Raw genomic sequence first — 26,784 nt, forward strand, 5'->3', positions numbered from 1 at the left:
GGCAGTGTTAGGTTGACATGGCACCCTGAGGTGAGTGCCATGTCGACTTAGTCTTTTTATCCCCACTAGCACACACAAGCTGTCAAGCAGTGTGTCTGTGCTGAGTGAGGGGTCCCCAGGGTGGCATAAGATATGCTGCAGCCCTTAGAGATCTTCCCTGGCACCAGGGCCCTTGGTACCAGGGGTACCAGTTACAAGGGACTTACCTGGATGCCAGGGTGTGCCAATTGTGAAAACAATGGTACATTTTAGGTGAAAGAACACTGGTGCTGGGGCCTGGTTAGCAGGGTCCCAGCACACTTCTCAGTAAAGTCAGCATCAGTATCAGGCAAAAAGTGGGGGGTAACTGCAACAGGGAGCCATTTCTTTACACCAGTCTTCAGTGAAGCTATCATGGAGCTGCGGAGTTCGTATTGACAAATTCTCAGAATGGCCACACTGCACTTACAATGTCTCAGAACGGACTTATACTATAGGGGCATAATTCTCATGCAGCTATGCCCGCACCTGTGGTATAGTGCTCCCTGCCTTAAGGCTGTAAGGCCTGCTAGGGGGGTAACTTACCTATGCCACAGGCATGGTTTTTGGTCATGGCACCCAGAGAGGGGCGCCATGTCGACTCCACCAACACACACCATCTGCAATGGCAGTGGGCATGTGTTTGGTGAGGGGTGCCTTAGGGTGGCAGAAGACATGCTGCAGCCCTTAGAGACCTTCCCTGGCCAAAGGGCCCTTGGTACCAGGGGTACCATTTACAAGGGACTTATCTGTGTACCAGGGCTGTGCCAATTGTGGGAACAAAGGTACAGTTTAGGGAAAAAGCACTGGTGCTGGGGCCTGGTTAGCAGGGTCCCAGCACACTTTCAATCATAACTGGCAACAACAAAAGGCAAAAGGTCAGGGGGTAACCATGCCAAGGAAGGCATTTCCTTACAGTCATGAAATCCATGGCAGGTGGCCCTATCAGTGACAGGGAATTCCTGGCTGTAAAGAAATGCCTTCCTTGGCATGGTTACCCTGTCACTGATAGGAGGCCCCCTCTCCCCTCAACTCCCCAGACGCCCCCACCCCCCTCCAACCACGCTCCCCCTTCCAATCCCCCCTCCAACACACACGCAGACACACCACGCATACACACACCCACTCACACAGGCATACACAAATTCATACACACATGCATCCATTCATTCATGCACACATCCACACCACATTCACACTGACATGCAGACACGCATTCACATATCCATACTTACACGCATTCTCACACATGTATACACGCATGCGAACACTACACATACATTATTTTTCATAAACGGCTGGCAGCGGTCTACTGGCATGGTAGCAGCGCCACCTTACCAACACCCGCCAGCATGGCCACAGCCAGATTTCCGCCCTTCTTGTAATGCGGCTGTGGTCATAATTCGGCAGACGGCTGTTAGCTGCGGCGACGGTAGACGATACTTACAGCCAATGTCATAATGTAGGCCAAAGTTTTATCTTCTGGCTTTAATCAATCTCCACCTGAAATATCTCACATCAATGCTCTGAAGTGAAAATAAAGGACACATGCACTTTGAGGGCAAGTGGATAACAGACAATTAAATTGAAATTGTATTCCCTTAATTGCTCAAGTGAGAAAGTCTCTCCCAACAATGGTACGTAATGCATATGGTCCCACCATATGGTGCAATTACAAAATTCTGAAATACAACATTATACATAGTCAGTCATGAATGTGATATAGACTATATTTTACCAAGTGAGTTGTGAATTGTGTAAAAAATGCATTTTAAAATTGAAAAACACTAGTTATTCAAAGATCTGCTGCAGGTACTCTGTTCAGAACCAGTCAGAGATGGAGAACAAAGGCAGATATTTGCATGCATTCGAAAACATGTACATAGTATGATTAAAGTGATTTCTTTAACATGGGTGCCTCCATTTCAGAAGAGAAGTCTTTTGTAATCATTCTCATTAACAGTACCTTGACATCAGTGCCATCTGTAGGCATGAATTCTTCATAAATGTAGGAACCAGTTTTGCGTACACTGCTTTCAGGAGAGTAAACACTGCTACGGCTACCAATCTGAAGTATTAAGAAAAGGAAATTGTTTTAATAATTATGAACTGACTGGAAGAACACGTATTCACTTTCAATAAATTTACAATACAAATAAATAACAAATTAAAATGTTTATAAACGAAAACAATGCAAAACTAGAATAAACTGATAAAGGTCAACAACATAGTACTTTGAATTACAGTAATGAGTCAAGCACTGTTGTCCTAGGAATTAGCAGTTCTCAATGTTATCAACACATTAGGAACCCTACATGCATGCGTTGTACGTCTAACACATCCGGCCCTTCAGTTACAAATGCTAGAACAATATTTAAGCTGAATAAATCGGTCATGCAAGGCTAAAGATGAAATTCACTTTCACTTTAAAAAAATGTCTGTCTTGCCTACTATACGTTAAAATGTATAACAAGCAGATCCACTGATCACACCAGGCCATACTTCTGGAAAGAAGCAGATCATGGACAAGTGTCATCAATGTAAACTTGGCTGAAGGAGTGGAGCATAGCTCAGCTGTAAGCTCAGTAGTGTGAAGGGTCAGACACAGTTAAACCTCCTGGCTATCTGTGGAGAATTTCTATAGGATTTGTAGATCTGCACCCAATTTCTTTTTTATTAATTGTTTCAATATTCATATAGCTTGATTGGGGCATATTTAGGTTCATGTGAACTAACAGAGGAGTAGCAAAAAGGGTCACAATTTGTGCACTGACTGTGCGAATCCTATGATATTTTATGAACCGACCAATGTACTAATAGGTAAGTTAAAAAAAATATCAAATAGCAGCGGATCACAATTCGGCCTCCTTAATGAAAATTATTGAAGTAGGTTGCAAATCGCAACTCTCTACGGTGGACTGCCATCACAGGGAGGGTGGCCTGGGGGTCAGCAGACCACCATGCCTGTGACTGCTTATAAATGAAGCCATTTTTTGTTTATGCAGTTGAAGGAAAAATGGAATGCATTACGGTTTTAAAACTATTTCTTAGGAGTAAACAGTGGTCCCAGGAACCAATACTCACTCAAAAAATATCTCTTTGGTCATTGACAAAGGGAAAAAGGTCCTTTGGGGTCCCATTCCCGTTTGCGAATGTGTCCTCCCTAAACCAATTTAGTAATTTGGTAACATGGATTTAGTACATTTGACAAACACATTTTCTTGTTGCGAACCCTGTGATTTACCAAATCACAGTATTGGCAGCCAGGAAAATGTGTTCGTACAGTTGGCCCTTCGTGATTTATAAACAATGTGCAATTTAGGTGAACATGCTGATATGAATGATGGGACAATGTAAGACTGAGCAAATTCATAGTGAAACATTGATGTAGCATTATCGCAACCTGAGCACTAAGCTAACTGAATCAATACATTTTTAATAAGTAATGGTATTTCACAGCACTATATATTGCTTTCTCAGCATCTTACACACACTGAGTCAGTGAGGGCAAGGCTGTTTCTTTTATGACCAGGTGAGGTCAACAAGTTGAGCCTATCAAGTTACAGGTAAGAAATTGTACATGCTAAAACAAACTGTACAGAAGTGAATGTATTCAGAAATGTGGGTGTCCTTCTTAAGTGAAAGAATTGGTTACTTATTGTGCACATCATGTTTTAGAGGAATTCCATAGCCACTTACAGCCAGCACTGAGGCAAACTATTATGCTCCTTTATTGCAGGGAGACAATGCTAAAGGGGCTGTGTGGACTACTTAATTAGGATGGAAAACATTATGTATCTGTAAAAATTGTTTTGAAGCTTGTAGTCCTATGGATTCACATGATGTACACACTCATGTCGTCTAGTGTTAGGAGCAGACATTGTAATTGTAAGTTGTTTTTCTTCAAAGTAGAGGTTTCAATACTATTAATCCATTCCTTGAAACCAACAATGTACCAGGACTTAGACTCTACTTCAGAATGCATTTGCCCATATGGGTGGGAGTAAAAGCAGTAGTAAGAAGCAGAACAGGCAATGTAATGTACAAATGTATTTAGAAAGTTAATTATTGTGGAACCATCATACCTAGGGTAGGAGAAAGACATAATTAATTGTTGTGTACTCCAAAAACATTTACTTCTGTCAATGCAGTATAACACTTTTTTACTTTTTTCTTTTAAACATCCAGTGTGCGAAGTGCTCTTTCTGCTGCAGAGTCTGGATTAGGACAGAAGACTGGTGGTTCAATTGTTTGATTAAGGTGAAAAGATGGCACTGCCTTCAATAAGAATTCTGGATTAGTCCTAAGGATTACCCTGTTCTGATGTATTTGAAAAAAAGAACTCTTCCAAGGTAAGGGTTTGTATGTCACTAATTCTAAATGAAGTAATCGCAGCAAAAAATGTGTTTGTCAAATGTACTAAATCCATGTTACCAAACTACTAAATTGGTTTAGGAAACCATTAGGAATCGCTATTAAATAACAGCCAATCAGGCCAAGTGAAGATAACAAGAGGATTCAAGGGTATGGTAGGAAATTCATAGTAAAGAGGAAAATTCCATCTTAATCAAAATGTTATTGCCAAGTGTACAGAACTTTGGCCAATGCATGCTGCTGTGAGTAGCAAACAAATCCACCAGTGGGGGGCCTCACTAGGCGGAGATGGTCTGAACTACTTCCAGCTGGAGATGCCAGTTGCGGTCAGCAAGATGATACAACTGAGGTTGTCAGCTCTGGTGTTCAGAGAGCCTTCCAGAGGGTTTGCTAGAAGCCAAACCCTGTGTTGGTGAGCCCAGGACCAGAGTCACAGGGCTTCCCAACAGAGAAGTGGAAACGATATTGCTCCTGGTTTGTTAAGTGACCTCATTGCGTTGTATTGTCTGCCAAAATCTGGACCAACCGACTGCAAAGAGAAGGAAGGCAGGCTTTAAGTGCCAAATGAATTGCCCTCAGTTTGAGAAGGTTGATATGTAAGATCTGCTCCTCAGGAGACTAGAGGTCTCTGGTCTCAGGTTCCTTCAGATGAGCTTCACACCCTAGGATGGAGGCATCCATCATCACAGTGCCCACAATTGGTGGGGGTTGGAAAGATATCCCCACCACTAGGTTCTCCTCCATACCCAACCAAGCTAGATCCACTCCAGTGTCCTAGGAGAGTGTGATGTTATTTGAAAGATGTCCCTCATGCTGGAACAACTGCCTGCAGAGACATCACTAAAAGCCCTCATGAGCCATGGTACATGCATGATCAAGAGGATGCAAGAAGCCAGCAGACTTAGCAGGTGTTAGACCTTCAGAAACAGAACCTAAACCATTACCTGAAATAATAGTGTCACAGACTAAATGTGTCAAATGCTTTGCATGGAAGGGAAGGCTTGAAAGGAAGTTGTGTCCAGTACTGACTATGAACAGGAGGTTCTGAGTGCTTGGGGTGAGATTTGGCTATACTGATTGAAAGACCTAGGTTGAACTGCAGGAATTCTGTTCACAGTAAATAGCACAACACTATGGGCCTGATTATGAGTTTGGCAGACGGGAAAGCCAGTCTGCTAAACTCCTGATAGGGTGGCATCCGCCTACACATCGCCCTCCCCGCCAAAGTCATTATGAGTATCCTGCTAGGTCGCCGGGCGGACACTTGAGTTTCTAGAGGGAAACAGGATCCAGCAATGTCTCCTGCTCGTAATCGAGACAGCAGCAATGCTGTAGCCTGCAGGATGCACTAGCACCCTCGCAAAGTTCACTGTCTGCACGGCAGACAGTGAACAATGTGAGGATGCTGGGCAGGGGGCACCAGCACCTGTTCTCCGCCGGCCTTTTCATGGCGGTGTTACCGCCATGAAAAGGCTGGTAGAGAAAAAGGTTGTAATCCGCATGCCACCACCAGGCCGCCAGGATCATGGATCCTGGCAGAGCAGAGTTTTAATGTGGTGGTCGGACAGCCACTGTGAGTGTGGCAGTCTTAAGACCGCAACATTCGTAATGACCCCCTATATCTGGAAGCTTGACCTTCTGCAGTCAATTGTCTATGTATGGAAATGTCGTAATTCCTGATTTCCGAGATGTACTGCTACCACCGCCATCACATTTGTAAAGACGGTGCTGGTGATAGACCAAAAGGAAGGACCACAAAATGATAGTGAGTGAACCCCACCACAAAAAGCAAGATACCGACTATGCAACTGCAGGACGGGCGTATAGAATTATACATCCTGCAAGTTTAAGGACACAAGATAGTCTTTGGCTTCCAGTGCCAACAGCACCTGAGCCAGTCTGTAGCTTACATTTTTCTTTGCAGAGAGAGAGAGATAGATTCAAAATCCCGAGTTCTAAGATCTGACAAAGACTACTGTCCTTCTTAGAAACGAACAAGTACAGAGCGTAGCTCAAACTTAGGCACCAACTCCACTGCTCCATTCTGCTGCAGGACTCTACCTTCAGCTCAAGGATTTATAGATGATCATATATTTCACAATAGCAGGGAGGGGGAAATGCTGGAGGAGCCTGATGGAAGGATAGGAAATACCACATTTCTGCGATTTGGAGTACACACTGGTCCAAAGCAATGGCCTTCCAGGCCTGTGGAAAGAAGGGCACCCGGCCTCACACCAATCTCAAATGCAGCAATTAGAGTGAACTAGCTTTCAGGTCAAGACAGGGAGAGGAGTAGGAGTAAAAAGAGGGAGTAAGAGGAAGAGGTAAAAAGGGGGCTGACTGTTGGGTGGCTTGCCCTAAACCTTTCAACAGCCCCTACAGCTAAATCAGCTGATTCGGGGACTGCTGTTGCCATGGCTGCTGTGACTAATAGTGGCAGAAACGGAATTAGCTTTTTCACCAAATAGCTTGGAGCGACCAAACTGCAGGCCCAGAAGTGTGGATTTATAGGTCAGAAGAAAATGATGTCTGGGTTTTAAATGCCCATATTGCATTGGCTGTGCCAGTGTCCTTCTTGATATTCTTGAGCACCAAGCCCACGTGAGGCACAAAAAGGTGCTCCACTTCAAACAGCTCACTTTCCTAGACGTCTCGTTGGAATCTCAAGACTCTTAACCAGGCATACCTTTGGAGGAGAACGTTGGTGTTTGTTCCTTTGAAGGCAGTGCCAGCTACTTTATCATCTTCCACTGGTACCTGTTATATCCAGACTGTAGACTGTCTGAGTTGGCTATGCGCCACTGAATGGCAGCACCCACAGATAAGTTTTTGACACCAGCATGAATGTGTTGGCTTATACTAGGAAAAAAGGTATTTCCAAGCAGTGTGGACTATTGGTGACTAAGGTTAAATGTGGCCCTGATTCATATGAGCTCCTCTCCTGCCGCCTTATAGTTGTTCCTCAACCCATGGTACGACCACCCTGGTTTTCTCAGGTAGAAATTTCAACTTGCCATTCAGCATTGGCAAGCACTGTACCGACCGCTCTCTTTTCAAGAGTCCCTCAATGGCGAAGTCCTCCTCCACCTCTAGTGCATGGAGTTTGACCTTGTGATGGTCCCCTGCACACTGAATTACAGCGTGGTAGGAGGATGTATCATCAGGTGGGGATGGCTTGAATATGTACAGTTCTGAGTAATGCTCATCTTGGGGTTCTACACTGTAATCAAAGTTGCCTCCGTACTCGTTAGGGAAGGACTCATTGTCTGGTAGATACATAGCAGAATGAGGCTATGACCAAATTTGTAGCGAGTGTGAAGGATACTGGGACTGATCAGGTCACTGTGCTTGTGGAATACTTTGTTCTCTAGGCCTAGGCTTTCAGGGGTTGGAAACACTTTCAGTTCTTCAGAGATAACTCTTGGAATAGGAGTTGCTGGTTCTTGGCGTGGGCCTGGCCTGGTGATATAGTTTGGGATGGATGAGCTAAAATATGTCCTGTAACAGGGACTATATAGATTGTAGTTTGGGGTGGATGAGCTAAAATGTGCCCTGTCACAGGGTCTGAATGGATTCTCCTGTGCCTGACACTGGGCTCCCTTTGCTCTTCTGGTGGGTGTGACATCACTAGGCATCAAGGTTTAAGGTCAACCTCTGTGCCACCCTTGGCTTTAAGGCAGGCAGTTTTGATTCTTGTAACAGAGATGTTAAGGCCATTCCTACCCTGGTGCAGACACTCCACTTTAGGCTGAACACTGTAGGCAGCCTCTTCGAAAGGTGCTGCCTGGGGAAACGTGTAGTCTTTGTCCTGGGTGTGGGGTGAAGAGAAGGAATTTCTCTTAAGTCAGTGTTACTGGAGAAAACATATTCTGGGTTCTGCTCCCAACACCCCAGATACCAAAGGATCCTCCTCTTTATCCATCCAAATAAGTTACTTCAATGTCTTTGATGCTGTACTTGGTGGTTGGCTTGGGAAAGCTATTGCAAGTCATTGCATAGTTTGCCTTCAGTTGGTCCTTCCATTTTGTATCAGAATGCCTGGTAAGCTGAACAGGAGGATTTGTTGTGGTCCATCGGGAGACAGAGGTTGTAGACTTGTCCTGACCAAGGGAATTTATCATTACATTTAGGATATAACTGAAAGGGTTTATGCTCCATGACATACCACTCTAAAAAGTAATCTTATATGACCTTCCTTCAAAATGTTTGGTCCGATTTGGTTCCGAAGCAGTCACATGGTGTGTTCTTATGATAAGAGTGTGAATTCCAGTATATTAATGTCAAAGATTTCCCCTATGGAGCGTGATGGTCCCAGAGCTCCGAAAAGTATGTCTGAACCAGATGGCGAAAAAAAAACAATCAGAGGTAGAGTATGAATCCTGGTACACTGTGGAACTCAGGTGAAGGATCATGGGTCACCTCAAAACTGAAACCTCTACTTCGAAGAAGAAAACTTGCAATGCTTGCAATGTTAGTGACAAGAGTTGCATAATTATGTGATTTACTGCAGCACATGCTGCAAACATGTTGCATGGTGCGGGATTAATATGATATCCTTGGTAAAAATATTACCTTACTAGGGGCATGAGTCATTATACCAGTGCTCAAAGACACGTACAAAAGATCAATTGTCTCTACAATCTCCAAAATAAAGCTAATATTCAGATTTGCCCCTTCAGAATAAGTTTTTAAAAATCAATTAAATAGTGCTTTTTCAAAGCCATTCATCTGCTCCTTAGCTTGTAGCAAAGAACGTTGAAATAGTTTTTGACTGACCATGATTCCAATGAAAAAGTAAAGCTAGTGTAAGGTTACAACTCAGCTGAGAAAGAAAGAAATACGTGGGATTCATGAAACTTATAACAGAAGAATTTTAAATAATCCCCATTAATGGACTAATTTACTACCTAAAATCAGGACTGTCTCCCCTTCGCAGGTGAATGCTATGTGTAGAGCCTTATATAGGATGTAAGAGAAGAGTAACGAAATTCAATAAAATAAAAAAAATTAAAAAAAACAGTGTAGCGGTGCACCAAAACATTTTCAAAGTATAATGCTTAATACCACACTTTAATAAAGGAAAACCAATTTTTCAGTGAGATATTCAAGGAGCAAGAGGTTAGATGGACAGGAGATGGATGAGTGAAGAAGTGAAAGGTCTCATGTTCTTATCTCAGATTTCACGCATGAGAAGGTATGAAAATGTCACTTACCCAGTGTACATCTGTTCGTGGCATCAGTCGCAGTAGATTCGCATGTTTTGCAATAGCTCGCCATCTGGTGTTGGGCCGGAGTGTTACAAGTTGTTTTTCTTCGAAGAAGTCTTTCGAGTCACGGGACCGAGTGACTCCTCCTTTTGTCTCCATTGCGCATGGGCGTCGACTCCATCTTCGATTGTTTTTCCCCGCAGAGGGTGAGGTAGGAGTTGAATTGTAGTAATAGTGCCCATGCAATGGAGTGACTAAGTATGCACCTATTTAAGGTTGAGATGATACATATACAAATAGTTGAAGGTAACTTCCAAACTGCTACAGGCTCCCGGGGAGGCGGGTGGGCACATGCAAATCTACTGCGACTGATGCCACGAACAGATGTACACTGGGTAAGTGACATTTTCAGTTCGATGGCATCTGTCGCTGTAGATACGCATGTTTTGCATAGACTAGTAAGCAGTTATCTCCCCAAAAGCGGTGGATCAGCCTGTAGGAGTGGAAGTAGTCTGAAATAATGTTCTTAATACGGCTTGACCTACTGTGGCTTGTTGTGCAGATAACACGTCTACACAGTAGTGCTTGGTGAATGTGTGAGGCGTAGACCATGTGGCTGCCTTACATATTTCTTGCATTGGGATGTTTCCTAGAAAGGCCATGGTAGCACCTTTCTTTCTGGTTGAGTGTGCCCTTGGTGTAATGGGCAGCTGTCGTTTAGCTTTAAGGTAGCAGATTTGGATGCATTTAACTATCCATCTGGCTATACCTTGTTTTGATATTGGGTTTCCTGCATGAGGTTTTTGAAATGCAATAAATAGTTGTTTAGTCTTTCTGATGTTCTTTGTTCTGTCAATGTAATACATCAATGCTCTTTTGACATCTAATGTATGTAGTGCCCTTTCAGCTACGGTATCTGGCTGTGGAAAGAACACTGGAAGTTCCACTGTTTGATTTAGATGGAACGGTGAAATAACCTTTGGCAAAAATTTAGGATTGGTCCTTAGGACGACCTTATTCTTGTGTAGTTGTATAAAAGGTTCCTGTATTGTAAACGCCTGAATCTCGCTTACTCTTCTTAGGGAAGTAATGGCGATGAGAAATGCCACCTTCCAGGTTAGGAACTGTATCCCCTTTGTGTTGTTAATATTGCCCTAAGTGGGAAGGGTATGCCCAGACGTGGGTCCCGTGCTTCCCATGCCACTGGATTCAAGCTAGCCTGGCTGATGAGGGGTGAAACCCCGAAACCGGTCCCAGGATGCTTGTTTCCAGTCCAGGGAAGACCTGGCCTGGCAGTTTGGGCTGGACTGTTCCCATGGGGAACAGGGTCAAGGCTGATTTGCATATGGCTGGGTCCAAACTGGAATGGCATGGGCAGCAAAAAAACGAAGGATTAAACCCAGATCTGTGACTGGGGGAGAGTGTTTGCATTGTCAGCACTCCGTCCATCATTCTTTTGTGTTGTTAGAACTGTATTTCGCAGGAGTGCATGGGTTCAAAAGGTGGACCCATAAGTCTAGTTAGGACAACATTTAGGTTCCATGAAGGAACAGGTGGTGTTCTTGGTGGTATAATTCTCCTAAGGCCCTCCATGAATGCTTTAATGACTGGTATCTTATATAGGGAAGTTGAATAGGTAGTCTGCAGGTATGCAGATATTGCTGCAAGGTGTATTTTAATGAAGAGAAAGCCAGGTTAGATTTTTGTAAGTGAAGCAAGTAACCCACTACATGTTCTGGAGTTGTGTGTAATGGTTGTATTTGATTAATATGGCAGTAGCAAACAAACCTCTTCCATTTACTTGCATAGCAGTGCCTGGTGGATGGCCTTCTGGCTTGTTTTATGACTTCCATACATTCTTGGGTAAGTTGTAAGTGCCCGAATTCAAGGATTTCAGGAGCCAGATTGCTAGATTCAGCGATGCTGGATCTGGGTGTCTGATCTTTTGGTTGTGTTGTGTCAACAGATCTGGCCTGTTGGGCAATTTGATGCAGGGTACTACTGATAGGTCTAGCAGCGTTGTGTACCAGGGTTGCCTTGCCCAAGTTGGTGCTATTAATATGAGTTTGAGTTTGTTTTGACTGAGTTTGTTTACCAGGTAAGGAAGGAGAGGGAGAGGAGGAAAAGCGTAAGCAAATATCCCTGACCAGTTCATCCATAGGGCATTGCCTTGGGACTGTTTGTGTGGGTATCTGGATGCGAAGTTTTGGCATTTTGCGTTCTCCTTTGTCGCAAACAAGTCTATCTGAGGTGTTCCCCAGAGTTTGAAATAAGTGTTCAGAATTTGGGGGTGAATTTCCCATTCGTGGACCTGTTGGTGATCTCGAGAGAGATTGTCTGCGAGTTGATTTTGGATCCCTGGTATAAATTGTGCTATTAGGCGAATTTGGTTGTGAATTGCCCAACGCCAAATCTTTTGTGCTAGCAGGCTTTACTGCGTGGAGTGCGTCCCCCCTTGCTTGTTTAGATAATACATTGTTGTCATGTTGTCTGTTTTGACGAGAATGTATTTGTGAACTATTAGTGGTTGGAAAGCTTTTAGTGCTTGAAAAACTGCTAGAAGTTCTAGGTGATTTATATGCAGTTTTGTTTGATGTACGTTCCATTGTCCTTGTATGCTGTGTTGATCGAGGTGTGCTCCCCACCCTGTCATGGAAGCATCTGTTGTTATTACGTATTGTGGCACTGGGTCTTGGAAAGGCCGCCCGTTGTTTAAATTTATGTTGTTCCACCACAGAAGCGAGAGGTAAGTTTGGCGGTCTATTAACACCAGATCTAGAAGGTGACCCTGTGCTTGTGACCATTGTGATGCTAGGCACTGTTGTAAGGGCCTCATGTGCAGTCTTGCGTTTGGGACAATGGCTATGCATGAAGACATCATGCCTAGGAGTTGTAGTACCATCTTTGCTTGTATCCTTTGTGTTGGATACATGCGTTGTATGATGGTGTTGAAATTTTGAATTCTTTGTGGACTTGGAGTGGCTACTCCTTTTGATGTGTCTATTATGGCTTCCAGGTATTGTTGTACCTTGCGCGGCAGAATTTTGGATTTTGTGAAGTTGACGGTGAACCCTAGTTTGAAGAGGGTTTGTATGATATGATTTGTGTGATTTGAGCACTCTATTAACGAATGGGCCTTGATTTGCCAGTCGTCTAGATATGGGAACACATGTATTTGCTGCCTTCTTATGTGTGCAGCGACTACCGCTAGACATTTGGTAAAGACTCTTGGAGCGGTTGTTAATCCGAAAGGCAGTACCTTGAATTGGTAATGTATTCCCTTGAATACAAACCTTAGGTATTTCCTGTGCGATGGGTGTATTGGTATATGGAAATAAGCATCCTTGAGGTATAAAGTTGCCATGTAGTCGTGTAGTTTTAGCAATGGCAATACTTCCTGTAGTGTGACCATGTGAAAGTGGTCTGATTTGATGAAAGTGTTCACTACTCTGAGGTCTAGGATTGGTCTCAGCGTTTTGTCCTTCTTTGGTATCAGAAAGTACAGTGAGTAAACTCCTGTGTTTATTTGTGTGTTTGGCACTAATTCGATTGCATTCTTTTGCAATAGTGCCTGCACTTCTATCTCCAGGAGATTGGAATGATGTGTTGTAAAATTTTGTGCTTTTGGTGGTATGTTTGGAGGGAATTGTAGAAATTCTATGCAATAACCATGTTGGATAATTGCTAGAACCCAAGTGTCTGTGGTGATTTCCTCCCATGCTTTGTAATAATGACTTATTCTTCCCCCCACTGGTGTTGTGTGGAGGGGGTGAGTGACATGTGAGTCACTGTTTAGTAGTAGGGGTTTTGGGGCTCTGAAATCTTCCTCTATTCCTAGGGAATTGCCCTCCTCTATATTGTCCCCGAAAACCTCCTCTATACTGTCCCTGGTAACTGGACGGTGTTGCTTGTGAGGTGCTGGCTTGTGTGCTCTGACCCCGAAACCCCCCTCGAAAGGGTGTTTTACGGAATGTGCTGTAATTCCCTCTGCTCTGCGGGGAGTAGAGTGCGCCCATGGCTTTGGCAGTGTCCGTATCTTTTTTGAGTTTCTCAATCGCTGTGTCCACTTCTGGACCGAACAGTTCTTTTTCGTTAAAAGGCATATTGAGAACTGCTTGTTGAATCTCTGGTTTAAATCCAGACGTTCGGAGCCATGCATGCCTTCTGATAGTTACAGATGTATTAATTGTCCGTGCAGCTGTATCTGCAGCGTCCATGGAGGAGCGGATCTGGTTGTTGGAAATGGTCTGTCCCTCCTCAACCACTTGTTTTGCCCTATTTTGTAAGTCCTTGGGCAGATGTTCAATGAGATGTTGCATCTCGTCCCAGTGGGCTCTGTCATAGCGCGCAAGTAGTGCCTGGGAGTTCACGATGCGCCACTGGTTTGCAGCTTGTGCTGCGACTCTCTTACCAGCTGCATCGAACTTGCGGCTTTCTTTATCTGGGGGTGGTGCATCTCCAGATGTGTGGGAGTTGGCCCTTTTCCTAGCTGCTCCTACAACGACAGAGTCTGGTGGCAGCTGTGTAGTGATGAAAGCCGGGTCTGTAGGAGGCGCCTTATACTTTTTTTCCACTCTTGGTGTGATTGCCCTACTTTTGACCGGCTCCTTAAAGATTTCTTTTGCGTGCCGGAGCATACCAGGGAGCATAGGCAGGCTTTGGTAGGAGCTGTGGGTGGAGGAGAGTGTGTTGAATAAAAAGTCTTCTGTATAAGAGCCTGAAACTGGGTCGGTTGCAGTTTGTTTCGGCACCGAAACCCTGCCTGCATCTTTTTTCTGCTCCGAGGTGACTTTTTTCTTTTTCGGAGCCGAAACCTCTCGGCGTCGATCTTCTTCGGTGCCGCGGTCTCGGCGTCGAGCCGTGTCTACACCGGTATCTCGGTGTCGATGCTTGTCTCCAGCACTTTCTCGGTCCCGAGAAGGCTGCGTGCCGGTGTCTCGACCGGAGTCGGACGATCTCGGCACTGTTTGGGCCTTTTTCGGTGCCGACGGTCGGTCACCGAATTTATGGGTGGAGCCATGGCCTGATGGCAGTGGCGTCCCCTGGCCCTTGTAAATCTTCCTCTGTGTGGTTTTCGACGTCTTACTCACGGTTTGTGTATCGTCGAATCCTTCGGAGTCCGATTCTTGGATCGAGAAGGTACCTTCCTCTTCTTGTTCCTCGAACTCTCGGTGGGCTGTCGGCGCGGACGCCATCTGAAGTCTTCTGGCTCGACGGTCTCGGAGTGTTTTTCGGGACCGGAACGCACGACAGGCCTCGCAGGTGTCTTCACTGTGCTCAGGTGACAGGCACAGGTTACAGACCAAGTGTTGGTCTGTATAGGGGTATTTATTGTGGCATTTGGGGCAGAAACGGAACGGGGTCCGTTCCATCGGCGTTCTTCAGCACGCGGTCGGGCCGACCAGGCCCCGACGGGGGATCGAAAAACTACCCCAAAGGGCACCGGAGCTCTTCGATCCTTCGACGCAGTGTTGAATCTAACTACGCCGATCCCGAACGCAACAATACCGACGAAAATCTTCCGAAATTAGCTATCTTTCCGCTCCGAAACTCGGAGCGACAGGAACACGTCCGAACCCGATGGCGGAAAAAAAACAATCGAAGATGGAGTCGACGCCCATGCGCAATGGAGACAAAAGGAGGAGTCACTCGGTCCCGTGACTCGAAAGACTTCTTCGAAGAAAAACAACTTGTAACACTCCGGCCCAACACCAGATGGCGAGCTATTGCAAAACATGCGTATCTACAGCGACAGATGCCATCGAACATGTGATTTCTTATATCCAACCCAATCGGAAATATTTGGCTGTGAACATTTTTGTCATTAAATATTTTATTTAGGGATACTGAAGAGTGGTAGTACCACCAAGGCAAGTGAAAGCATTGGCATAGCTATTAGGACTGGCCTTGGCAAGTAAGTGCATGCTTTTATTTATTTCTACCTTTTATTGACAGAATGCCATAAAAGTTAAATAGGAAAAAAAGAAGAAAAAAAAACTGCCACAGCTTAAATGAGGTGACAATATGTTGAAATTAAAAAAAATGCAATAAAAAGATAATACCCATCACACATAATTTTAATAGAACAGTACATATGGTTGCTAGCAGGCAGATGTATTTGCAACAGCTATTAAAAGCCTTTTTAGCTTTAATGCACATCATAGGAAAAGATTATTGTTATTGGCACACTGTAAAGACACTACTGGGTTTGAATTACTATATCATGAAGACATCGTTTAAATAAGAAAAGGGTGAATATTGAAAGATAAAACCATTGGCAACCACCAGACCAGGCAATGAACTTCGTTTTGTTGAGAGAACAGGCTAAATGCTGTCACTCACAAGTGGGATGACCTATTACCACATGTAGTATTCTTTTCTGGGTGAAAGTAAATATGAAAGACAGGTGAACAGGCCAATGGATGTACATATATATGTATTTTTGTGCGTATCTTTTTATGTTTTTTTAAAATTATATCAGGCAAGCAAGACAAATAAAGTTGTCTCTAGGATAGACCTAAAAGAAGACATTTGGTTACACTATGTGGGATTCTGAAAAAAACAATAATTAATCTTGTTTATATAGCACATTGTAGTATCAGGAATAGAGGCAGTTTATGAGAAAGTGGTGAACATGTGATACAATATAAGCTACATTTCTGGTCTTGAGTCAAGATAAAAGTGAACAGATGAGTAAGGAGAATTATGGGCAGGCTGAAGAGTAAGGATACATTAATCAAGGGAACTCAATGTAACATGGCGAAGAGGAACTATGAAGACTTCAAGTTCCAAATCATGACTTAAATTCAAGAGCAGAAAAGAACCTCAATAACAGGTAAGAAATTCTGCTGGCAAGCAAAACAATTACTGGCATGTGCATGTGCAATCCAACATTTATGCAGAAAGGAAATGAAAACTGAAAGCTCCTCCAAGATTTCAGTTCCTTTATTTGGTTTACCTTATTAAGTGCTTGTAAAAGTACACACTTCAAGAAATAACTATGCACACCAATATGGTCTCCTCATGTAGTTCCTAACTGGCGCTAAAGGGACAAAAATGCAAACTACCAAATAAATGGAAAAATACTTGTGTGAACACTGCAAGACAGAGAACTCAGCAACGGTTCTGAAGTGCATTACAAGGGGCAACAATAAAACAATACTGGAGCAGCACTGCCATGGGATTTGACTCAGCATCACTTTACCTTCCTAAAGAGTCGCTGGCTGCCTCCACCTGCTGAGGTTGGGTAATAAATGTAGACATTGTGGTCTTCCGCACAGACAGGCTTTTCTACAAATGGCTTAGGAAAAATTTCTCCATTAACCTCCACTTGGTCTTCACCTTCCACAAGATTGCACTCTGAGGACAGATGTACAACAGGATTAGTATAAAATAAAAAACAATGTCAAACACCACAAAATTATGTGGCCCCTGGTAAGCCTAGAAATAATACCCTAAAAATAAACGGTTGCTTGTCCTATGCCACTAGCGTTTGTATCTTTCATAGATTCACATAGTATTGTTACACCGTTGGCATGCTGAAAACGTTTGGTTCAAATTAATTAATCAGCATTAAGGAACATACATACAATAAAACATTATATTTATTACAGATTTTCTAAGAAATATGTGCCACTAACTTGAGGCCAAAAGGCAACACTTTGACTAAAGACTGCTTGACAAGGATTTCATTTTCCTCACAACATTTTAAGAGACTGACAATAACTCCAAGAACCAATGTCTCAGTTCTTTTATTTTAGCAACAGTAATCTGTTTTCTCTGTCCGATAAAGCCTTAACACAGAATGGCTGATATTTGTCACATTCTTGAGGGACATGTTCTATGTTGAGGTAGCAAATACACTGCAGTTCTAGTTTTAATTTGAAAGATGTGTTTTCAACGGTTAGACGAACACTTTGCCCTAGCCCAATTGGCTAGAAACAGCTGCTGAAGTGTTGCCTTAGTTCAGTTGTTCCTTTAACTGTGGTCTACAGACACTTGTGGGTCTGCAACACCTGCTCATTGGATCCCTACATGTTTCCTGTTTGAGAAATGAAGTGATATTAGCAAAATAACAAAAGTACATATACATAAAAAGCAAAATTGAAAATTGAAAGTTTAAAAACATTTCGGAAATGTGATGGAATCCAGAATGGACAATTGACAGGCTCTTTTGAGGCAGCACTTGCATAAGCTGACACAAAGAAAACATGCAATAGGAGCAACAAAGAAAAAGTGATATGCTAGAGTCTTGAACATGCATAAGTTTAATTGCAACAATTTTCCCAAACATGCTCTTTTGAAACTGCATAGGAATGTCAGCCTCTGTTGAAGCTTGTTTTTTTCCCCCCAGTATTCAAAACACAACATTCCATCAGAATCTGAGAACCATGTGAACGCAGAGTTCTAGTGAACACAACATACATCTTTTACTTCCACAAATGATATAATTATCTCAATACATATTTAAAAAATAACACAGATCGATCATCCTAATCCACATAACCATACATCATAACGGATAAAACATCATAAAGAGTCATAAAACACTTTAATGAAAATCATAAAACTAAAGTAGTTAAAAAAAAAAAATCAGAAAGCTAGACTGAACATAGTTATGAAACTGAACTCCTCACAATTTACAGGGTGTCGACGCTGTGCTCAGGAACTTCTGCAAAGAGGTGCTATTCTCTCTCCACTGTCAATGCTGCCATTATAGTGCTCTCCTTCATTCCTGCTACGTAGAAGACCTGAGATGTTTTGCTGATTATGAGACATTTCAACCACCTCTCCGGATTCCACCTGTATCACACGTTAATTCTGACAAACCACATCTATTCTAACATGACCATATGTTTTTTTTTTTTTTTATTCGGACTTCAGTCCCTACTTGAAACATTACATCCTTTCTTTAAATCATAGTCAGACTTGGTTTTGTCATGAGCTTCATTGATAAAGGCTCCTACTATGTCATTCAATTTACCAGCAGCTGCATCTCCTTTTATTCATTTAGATCCAAAGAAGAAATACTTTTGAACACTGTTTCATTCCTCGTAGAAGCTCAAACAGACATCACTAGATGACCGAACGAGAAGTAGTGCCATTAAACCACAACATTGAGCAACAGCACCCAGGATCTCACATTTGTTCACCAAAACCCTCTGAATGCATTCCCTCAGAACCACATTTGTTCTACCTGACTGTGAGTATAGGGATGATATGGAAAATATTACTTACCCAGTAAACATCTGTTTGTGGCATGTTGTGCTGTAGATTCACATGCTTTGCATAAGTCTTCATATAGTGTTCAGCTCGGAGTGTTACAAGTTGTTTTTCTTCAAAGAAGGTTTTTGAGTCACAAGACCCAGTGACTCCTCCTCTCGGTGATAGTGTTCCTGGGCATCGAGTCCTTTGTTAGACTGTTTTCCTGCAGGAGGATGAAGTAGGACTAGTCATCCAACTGTATTTTTCGTGTCCGACCATGGCTCACAGGCAGTGGAGGACCAAAGTCCAATGTGGAAGTCTTTTTAATTGTCTTTAAGTGATGGGACAGGGCTGAGGTACTCATGTACTGGCTGGACTGGCTGTCGACATTGGAATCTCGATCCGAATCGGAGTCTGCGATGGAAACGGTTGCACGTTGTGCTAATTCTTTTTGTGCGTGTTCATCACCGAAGATGTCGGGTGTGTGTTTTGACGACTTGGATGCCATCTACACTGGACGCGCTCTTCAATCCCTAAAAGTCTTTGTGGAGCAAAGTGACCGGCAATCGTCACAGTTTTCTTCTCTGTGATCCGGAGAGAGACAGGGATTGACACCAAGTGCTGATCGGTGTAAGGAAATTTGGAGTGACACAGGGGGCAAAAGCGAAACGGAGTCCATTCCATCAGCCTAACATTGTTTCGACTACAATATGTTGAAGTAGGACCAAAAAGGCTGAGGTCGCTCCTAAGGGCATGTAATCGACCCGACTATTACAAATGGATGGACTATAAAGTTGGAAAACTCAATCGAAACTATACCGATGTTTATAGGTAAGAAGAGAGAGGGTTCAGATAGAACCGAACCAAGATCTACTGAAGCAAGAGGAAACACGTCCGAACCCAACGGCGGAAAGAAATCTAACAAAGGACTCGATGCCCATGTGCACTATCACTGAGACGAGTCGTCACTCGATCTCGTGACTCGAAAACCTTCTTAGAAGAAAAACAACTTGTAACACTCCGAGCCCAACACTAGATGGCGTACTTATGCAAAATATGTGTATCTACAGCTACATATGCCATCAAACAGTAACCTTCTCAAATGTTTAATACCAACAGATTCTAGAAAATTCACCATCTCGGAGTTCTCAAATTGAACTCCATTACCTGAAACCAGAAATGCTGGTAGGCCTTTTCTGACAAAGACTTCTTTCATAAACTCAACTATTTTCTTTGCTATTTGGTTCTGACAAAAGCTTCACTTCCAGCCATTTACAGTAATATTTGATTCACTCTACAGTGAAGCAATGCTGTTCTTGTCAAGCATAAAATGGGCCAACTAAGTAAATTCCTACCTTAAAATGTCTACAAATTGCACAGTTCTCACTAACTACTCCACTTCACTGTCCAAACCGATCTATTAACATGTGGCACACATTGTTTCTTCATCAAAGTCGTTCTTAAGCACCCTTCATGAGCATTAGATGTAACAGAAACTCTTGATTGCTCAGGTGGGATTTAGTGGGTTTCCCCTCATCAAAAAACAATCTTACACACAAAAACTCATCTGTTATCTTGACAAACCATGCAATGCATATTGTAAGCTCCCTTCAGTTGCTAACTATCAACTACCAACTGTTTGACCAATTTTAGCAGTTGATCATGATTATATGCTTGTCTCCATGTGTTTTCAAAGATGGCATTAAACCTTTGCGTCTACTGCTGCAATCAAGCACGGTTCAAGGTCACTCTCAAAATCTTCTTTCTCTTTCTCATTCACATCATCAGCAATGGGAAACTCCGACAAATAATCCGCTCCACCATTTGTTTTCCCCAGGATGTCTTCAATGTCAAACTGATAATCAAGTGCTCTAGTCAATAGCCTTGCTATGCACTGCATAAACTCCTTAGTACATCTGGAATTTTTCAACAGCAAACCAATATGCTTAGAGCTCTCTCTCAATCACCTAGTAGTGCTGTTCAGGCTTTCACAATCAGTTCTGCAGTATCTCTCTTTTAAGAAACGACTACCTCCTGCACCACATTGCTGGCATTTACAGTCACACGACCTAGCAAAGAATAATCAAATGCTCTCAAAGCTTTTGTACTCAATAGCTGATCTACTCAATCACCTCTTGACTTTCTTTTCTCCACTTAAACTAAAAAATTTTTTTTAGCATTTTAGTAGGACAGTTGAGGCATGAACCATAATTCAGCATAAATCAAGAATAAAATTCACACAAACCCCCCCACATTAGGCAGGTGAAGGAGGTCCATTGCCCCTCCTCCTCAACGAGGTACTAGGAAACGGGGGCAAATAGACCAGGAGTTTGAGAATTACACTGGAAGGCTCTGCAGGAAATTGAGAAATACACTGGAAGGCTCTGGGGGAATAAGGCAGGAAAAAGTGGTCTAAGTCGGGTACCTGAGGGCCCATGTCGGCTGTTCGAACCACCCCAGAACTCAGGGAGACTGGCGGGCCATGGCCAGACAGTGGAGGGAGTGCCATTCCATTCCTTGCCCCCCTCCAAAATCCTAATCATAGTCAGCAAGCGTCAATTGCACCCATGGTGGTGTCTGCAATGCTGAAGCTGCTCATACTGCCCCGGGGGCAGGTGAGTGCTACTCCCTTGATGTCAGGTGGGCCAGAACAATGAATCAGGAGCATCCTGGTCGTTGCCATCCTCTCTCCTTGGCGTGGGGGGGCCATACTGCGTGAGCACCCAAAGATGGGGAAAAATTGAGTTGTGAAAACACCTGCCTACCAGGGTGCCCCCATGATGGGAACAGTGGACCTTAATGAGCTCCCGCCGGCGTTGATGCCACAACCTAGGGACACAGGCAAAAAGAACAGATGATGAACGGAATGCTGAACAATGCGAACATTCACCCACCAGGCACAAAGATCTTGGTTTAATCCATTGTTTGCTTGCTCTCCACGCCACCGCAGTTTGGACCCCGCCATATGCAAATCAGTCTTGACCCTGTTCCCCATTGGAACAGTCCAGCCCTAACCTCCAAGCCAGGTCCTCCCTGGACCGGAAACAAGCATCTTAGGACCGGTTTCGAGGCATCAGCCCTCATCAGCCAAGCTAGTTTGAATCCAGTGGTGCAGTGAGCACAGGACCCATGTCTGGGCATACCGTTCCCACTTAGAGTGAGAAAGGCAAAAAGAACAGATATGGACAGAATGCTGAACAATGCAAACATTCACCCCTAGTCACAAAGATCTGGGTTTAATCCATCCTTTTTTTGCCCACCACCTCACCCTAGTTTGGATCCAGCCATAGGCAAATCAGTCTTAACCCTGTTCCAGATGGAAACAGTCTAGCCTGAACTGCCAGACCAGGTCCTCTCTCTGGACTGGAAACAGGCATCCTGGGCTAGCTTGAATCCAGTGGGCAAGGGGGCCAAGTCTGGGCATACCCTTCCCAATTAGGGTGACTAAGGCAAAAAGAACAGATGATGGACAGAATGATGAACAGTGTAAACATTCACCCCCAGTCACAAAGATCTGGGTTGAATCCGTTGTTTTTTTTTTGTCAACCAAGCCACCCCAGTTCGGACCCACCCATATGAAAATCAGCCTTGACCCTGTTCCCCATGGAAACTGTTGAGCCCGAACTGCCAGACCAGGTCCTCCCTGGACCAGAAACAAGCATCCTGCGACCAGGCTCAGGGTATCACGCCTCATCAGCCAGGCTAGCTTGAATCCAGTGGCACAGTAAGCACAAGACCCATGTCTGGGCATACCCTTCCTGCTTAGGGTGACAAAGGCAAAAAGAACAGATAATGAACGGAATGCTGAACAATGCAAACATTCACCCCCACCTACAAAGATCTGGGTATAATCCATTGTTTCTTTGCCCACCATGCCACCCCAGTTTGGACCCAGCCAAAAGAAAACCAGCCTTGACCCTATTCCCCCCATGGGAACAGTCCAGCCCAGACTGCCAGGCCAGATGCTCCCTGGACAAGAAACAAGCATCCTGGGACCAGTTGCGGGGTATCACCCCTTATCAGCCAGGCTAGTTTGAATCCAGTGTTGTAGTGACCACGGGACTCACGTCTGGGCCTACCTATCCCACTTAGGGTGACAAAGGCGAAAAGAACAGATGATGGACAACGTAACTTTTTTTTATTGACTTGACTTTCAGTAAATGTATTTATGCTAGGTACCTAAACAGATTATTATGCAATCAATAAATTCACCATCACCATTTGTAGAATCTCCTGGAGAAACACCTATATCTTGGAGACAGTTGCATGATGCATTTAAGACGTACTTGCGTATAAATGAAGCATCAAGATTCAGATCTGAACGGAAAAATACATTATTTTGCGTTCCTTAGGATTTGAAGGGAGAGCTATTTTTAAATATCTCCCAGAAGTGACATCTACTGAGAAAGTACCACATGATGAATATCAAGAAGCTGTACAAAAAACAACTTAAGTCTATTTGTGGCAAAAGGGTTGCAATTAATAGAATATCGTTCAGAGTTGCTATCTTGTAATGTTTTAATTTCTCTTCTTCTAACTTGTAGGTATGTTATGAGATACTGATAGTTTGATAATCTCCCCTGTAATCAGGTTGTATGTTTAGGTGTGCACATGACTGTGAGCACTTATTTATGGGTTTGAAAATAAGAGCACTTGTATCCACAGCCTTTGAATCCGTGGTTGCTATGGCAAGAGCAAGCCAGAATGTTTGCTGTGCATAATCAAGAATTCACGAGATAGAAGGTGATGCAGGTGGGTATAACTTATTTTACTTCAAGTAAACCATTGACATCTGATCAAAAGCCAGCATATCCTGAGCTTTTGCCGATATTTACACTTATTGCCAATGTTATTTCCCAGCCCTCCCCTCCCTCTTCTCTTCCCCACTATCCCACCTTCAACCTCTTTCCCAGTAGCTCCCAAAGAGACTGCTGCAGAAAATTCTTTTGAGCTTTGCTACATCACCATGGAAACATCAAACCTATTAGCGTTGTCTTCCGAAAGCTTTACATGTTTGTTGGCAAAAACCTACTGTATTGAATACAAGCTTTGGGTCCACCTTTTAGATGTGAATCAGTGGCGTTCTTGTCTATCTAAATTCCCTGCTCCTAAATCAATGGCTTTCCCCTTAGTCTTGTGTCTGTCCCAAACACACAGCATTTTGATCTCCATGTCTTGACTGGATGCATTGTAACCTTCCACTGCTATCATGCATTCAAGTATATGAGGGGTTGCTTTTTCTTCCCCATTGATCCGTAGCCCCAGGACTACCTTCCAGTTTTCCTATTGAAAAATGGATCCCATCCAGACCCTCAGAATCCAATTGCCACGAGTCCCTTACTCCATGTGCATGTTATGCTCCTGACGGCTGCAGTGGTTGGAATGATTTTCATACCATTCCAAAATCATTGGGCACCAGAATATGGTCATCTTGCAAAAATTACTTTTTTAAAACTAAACAGTATAAATTATATGAAGCCGCTGATATACTGACTGTGTCAAAGCTCGTTAAGACTGATTTCTGCTTTTTTTTTTAGGAAGATGAAAGCAATCCATAACCACAATTAGGCACGCTTACCATCTGGTTTATCAGGATCTCTATTCAACACTGCATAGCGTGGTAAATCTATTCCCTCCTGCTGCAGGATTCGGTACACTTCCCTTCTGCAAGAGAGGGAAAGGATAAGGTAAGTAAAATGAAGAAACATATAATGTGACAATCATCATGAGCTGTAGGAAACACTGTGTTAAAATAAATAAATAATTCAACTCACACAGGGTAACAAAAGGAACAGTAAGTGTAAAACAAGTGACCAGGTGATGCAGTGGGGGATAGATGGGTATGAATGTCTTTTTCTGATTTAGGCTCACATTTTAAATCTACGAAACTATATAAATTCACCAGTTATAGTTAAAGTTACCTCCAGTCGCACCCTCGCTATGCACAGTTTTTTTCGTCAAAGATTTTACTCGAAATATTACATTGATATTATAAATGATGTTATCAAAGATGTAGTGAGTGCCGTCATTTGTGGGGTAGTTAGCAGGGCAAGGCCAGGGCACGAGTTATAGTTACTTGAGGTAACTATGTCGCGTGGGCTCTCATTATCCTAAATGAGACTACTGGATTTCTAGGCAGCAGGTTCGATAACAGTGTGGGGAACTGAGTCTGACCCACGTGTAAGGAACTCTGTCACCCTAAATCCGTTTTTTGCTCCGGCTAACTAGCAGTGCCTCATTTCTCCCAAAGGGAAGAGATGATTGGGCAGCCGAGCGCATGACATCTTTGGAACTTCTCAGGGAAGTCGTGGTCACTCAGATCCAAACCAACTCTCTCATTTACAGTATGATCTCATATACAAATGACAAAGGCAGTATAAGTTTTATATAATGTTTTAATAAAACGACTGCATTTTAGATAATAAGGTGTGAGCCGCAATAACCAGAACCATACAACACAGTAGGATTGAAATAGTAACCAGGAGAGTAAAACATAAGAACAAAGCTATCATCGTGTCTAATAGTTTCTACTCTCCCTCTGCTTGTTCTATTTCGAGCACAGCATGTTAAGCTTCTAACTTGCCTTTCTGAATCACTGGGGAGACATCAGCCCTCATACCTGAGCAAAGGCCTGTGATCTTGGTTCAGCATCTGCAACGAGGCAGTCAGCGTCTAGTTGTGGTTCCCTGGTCGGAATCTCCCTCTTGCATGTATCGGGACAAGGAAGTGTCTAACATGTCAGCGTGATCACAAAATGTCCCTACGCAGGAATGCCAAAGACTAAACTCCTACCACGTCTATCGGCAATGTACCAGACTGTATCCTTGACTGAAGCACAGAGTGAACAAGAATGTGTTATGGAGAACTCCAGTGCTGAAGTAGGCTAAACAGTGTGATATGAATATAAAACAAGACCGTAGAACTGGCTATTTGAAAAATAACAGTACGAAGCCTAATAAAAAGCATTTAGAGCAAAGTGCACAGAGGCTCCAAGCTGCAAGCAAATGAATAAAATACATCCAGGGCAAAGTGCACAAAGGCCTAAAGCCTGAAGCTAATGCGCAAAGGATACGTAAAACTAACCACACTACAACTAACTATAACTGGCGAATTTCGACGGTTTTGTACATTTAAAATGTGAGCCTAACTATAACGTGCGTGTAACGTTTGGTTTTGTAAGTAAATTTCTATGTATTTTTTTTTATTCTACTTCCTAACTATAACATCCCAACTAACTAACTGTAACCTTTGTTTTTTCAATGAATTTCTATGTTTTTTGTTGTTGTTTTTTTTAGCATATAGTCATTTTAATTTTTATACATTAATCCAACTACCACCGCACATGGCTTTTGGTCGTGTGCGGTGGCAGTTGCCTACACTTGCCACCCTCATAAGCACCCAACCTTGCACCAGGCACGGCCTTTGCCCATGCGCAGCGGATATTGCCTGCAAGACATTGCCTGCAGCCAGATCCTGCTGCCTACCCCCTAACCACCCAACCCCATGCTGTGCACAGCCCCTTTGGTCATGCGCGGCAGGAGTAGGCAGCAGCTTCCCTTGGTGTGAGAATAGAAGTGAGAGGGTGTATCTGGGGGTGAGAGTGGCTGTGAGAGTGCATGTCTGGGTGTGAGAGTGCGTACATCAGTGTTTTAGTGGGTGCATCAGTGTGTGCGTGGGTCTGTAAGAGTTTGAGTGGGTCTGTGAGTGGGCAAGAACAGTCTTAGTGGATCTGTGTGGTGGGTGCGAGTGTCTGAGTGGTTCTGTGAGTGGGAGAAATTGACAGAAAGAGACACAGACAGAGAGAACGAAAGTGAGAGGGAGAGCTAGAGCGTCTTTTAGGCTTTAATGTATATACTTAGAAAGATATTTCTATACAATTCAAAATAAAAAAATTATCTGTCTTTTTCAAATTTTAAAATAATTTGTACTTAAAAAAAAAAAAAAAGAGGGCAGTGGGTCCAGCTGGACTCGAACCCTGAGT

The 26,784-nt window shown here is 43.4% G+C and overlaps 1 protein-coding gene across 15 annotated transcripts in view; it reads right to left on the minus strand.

Annotated features, from left to right (window-relative positions):
• The window catches only part of PPIP5K1 (diphosphoinositol pentakisphosphate kinase 1), a 1,126,642-nt gene that overhangs the window by 840,176 nt on the left and 259,682 nt on the right, over positions 1-26,784 (minus strand). For all 15 annotated transcript variants that reach the window (XM_069222621.1, XM_069222618.1, XM_069222612.1 and 12 more), the window contains 3 exons: positions 24,382-24,467; positions 16,804-16,958; positions 1,985-2,086 (listed from right to left, as the gene is read on the minus strand). In XM_069222621.1, coding sequence (XP_069078722.1) covers positions 1,985-2,086; positions 16,804-16,958; positions 24,382-24,467 — 343 coding nt within the window. The remainder of the gene's footprint in view (positions 1-1,984; positions 2,087-16,803; positions 16,959-24,381; positions 24,468-26,784) is intronic.

Source organism: Pleurodeles waltl, chromosome 3_1 (genome assembly GCF_031143425.1).
Source record: "Pleurodeles waltl isolate 20211129_DDA chromosome 3_1, aPleWal1.hap1.20221129, whole genome shotgun sequence".
Lineage (NCBI taxonomy): Eukaryota > Metazoa > Chordata > Amphibia > Caudata > Salamandridae > Pleurodeles > Pleurodeles waltl.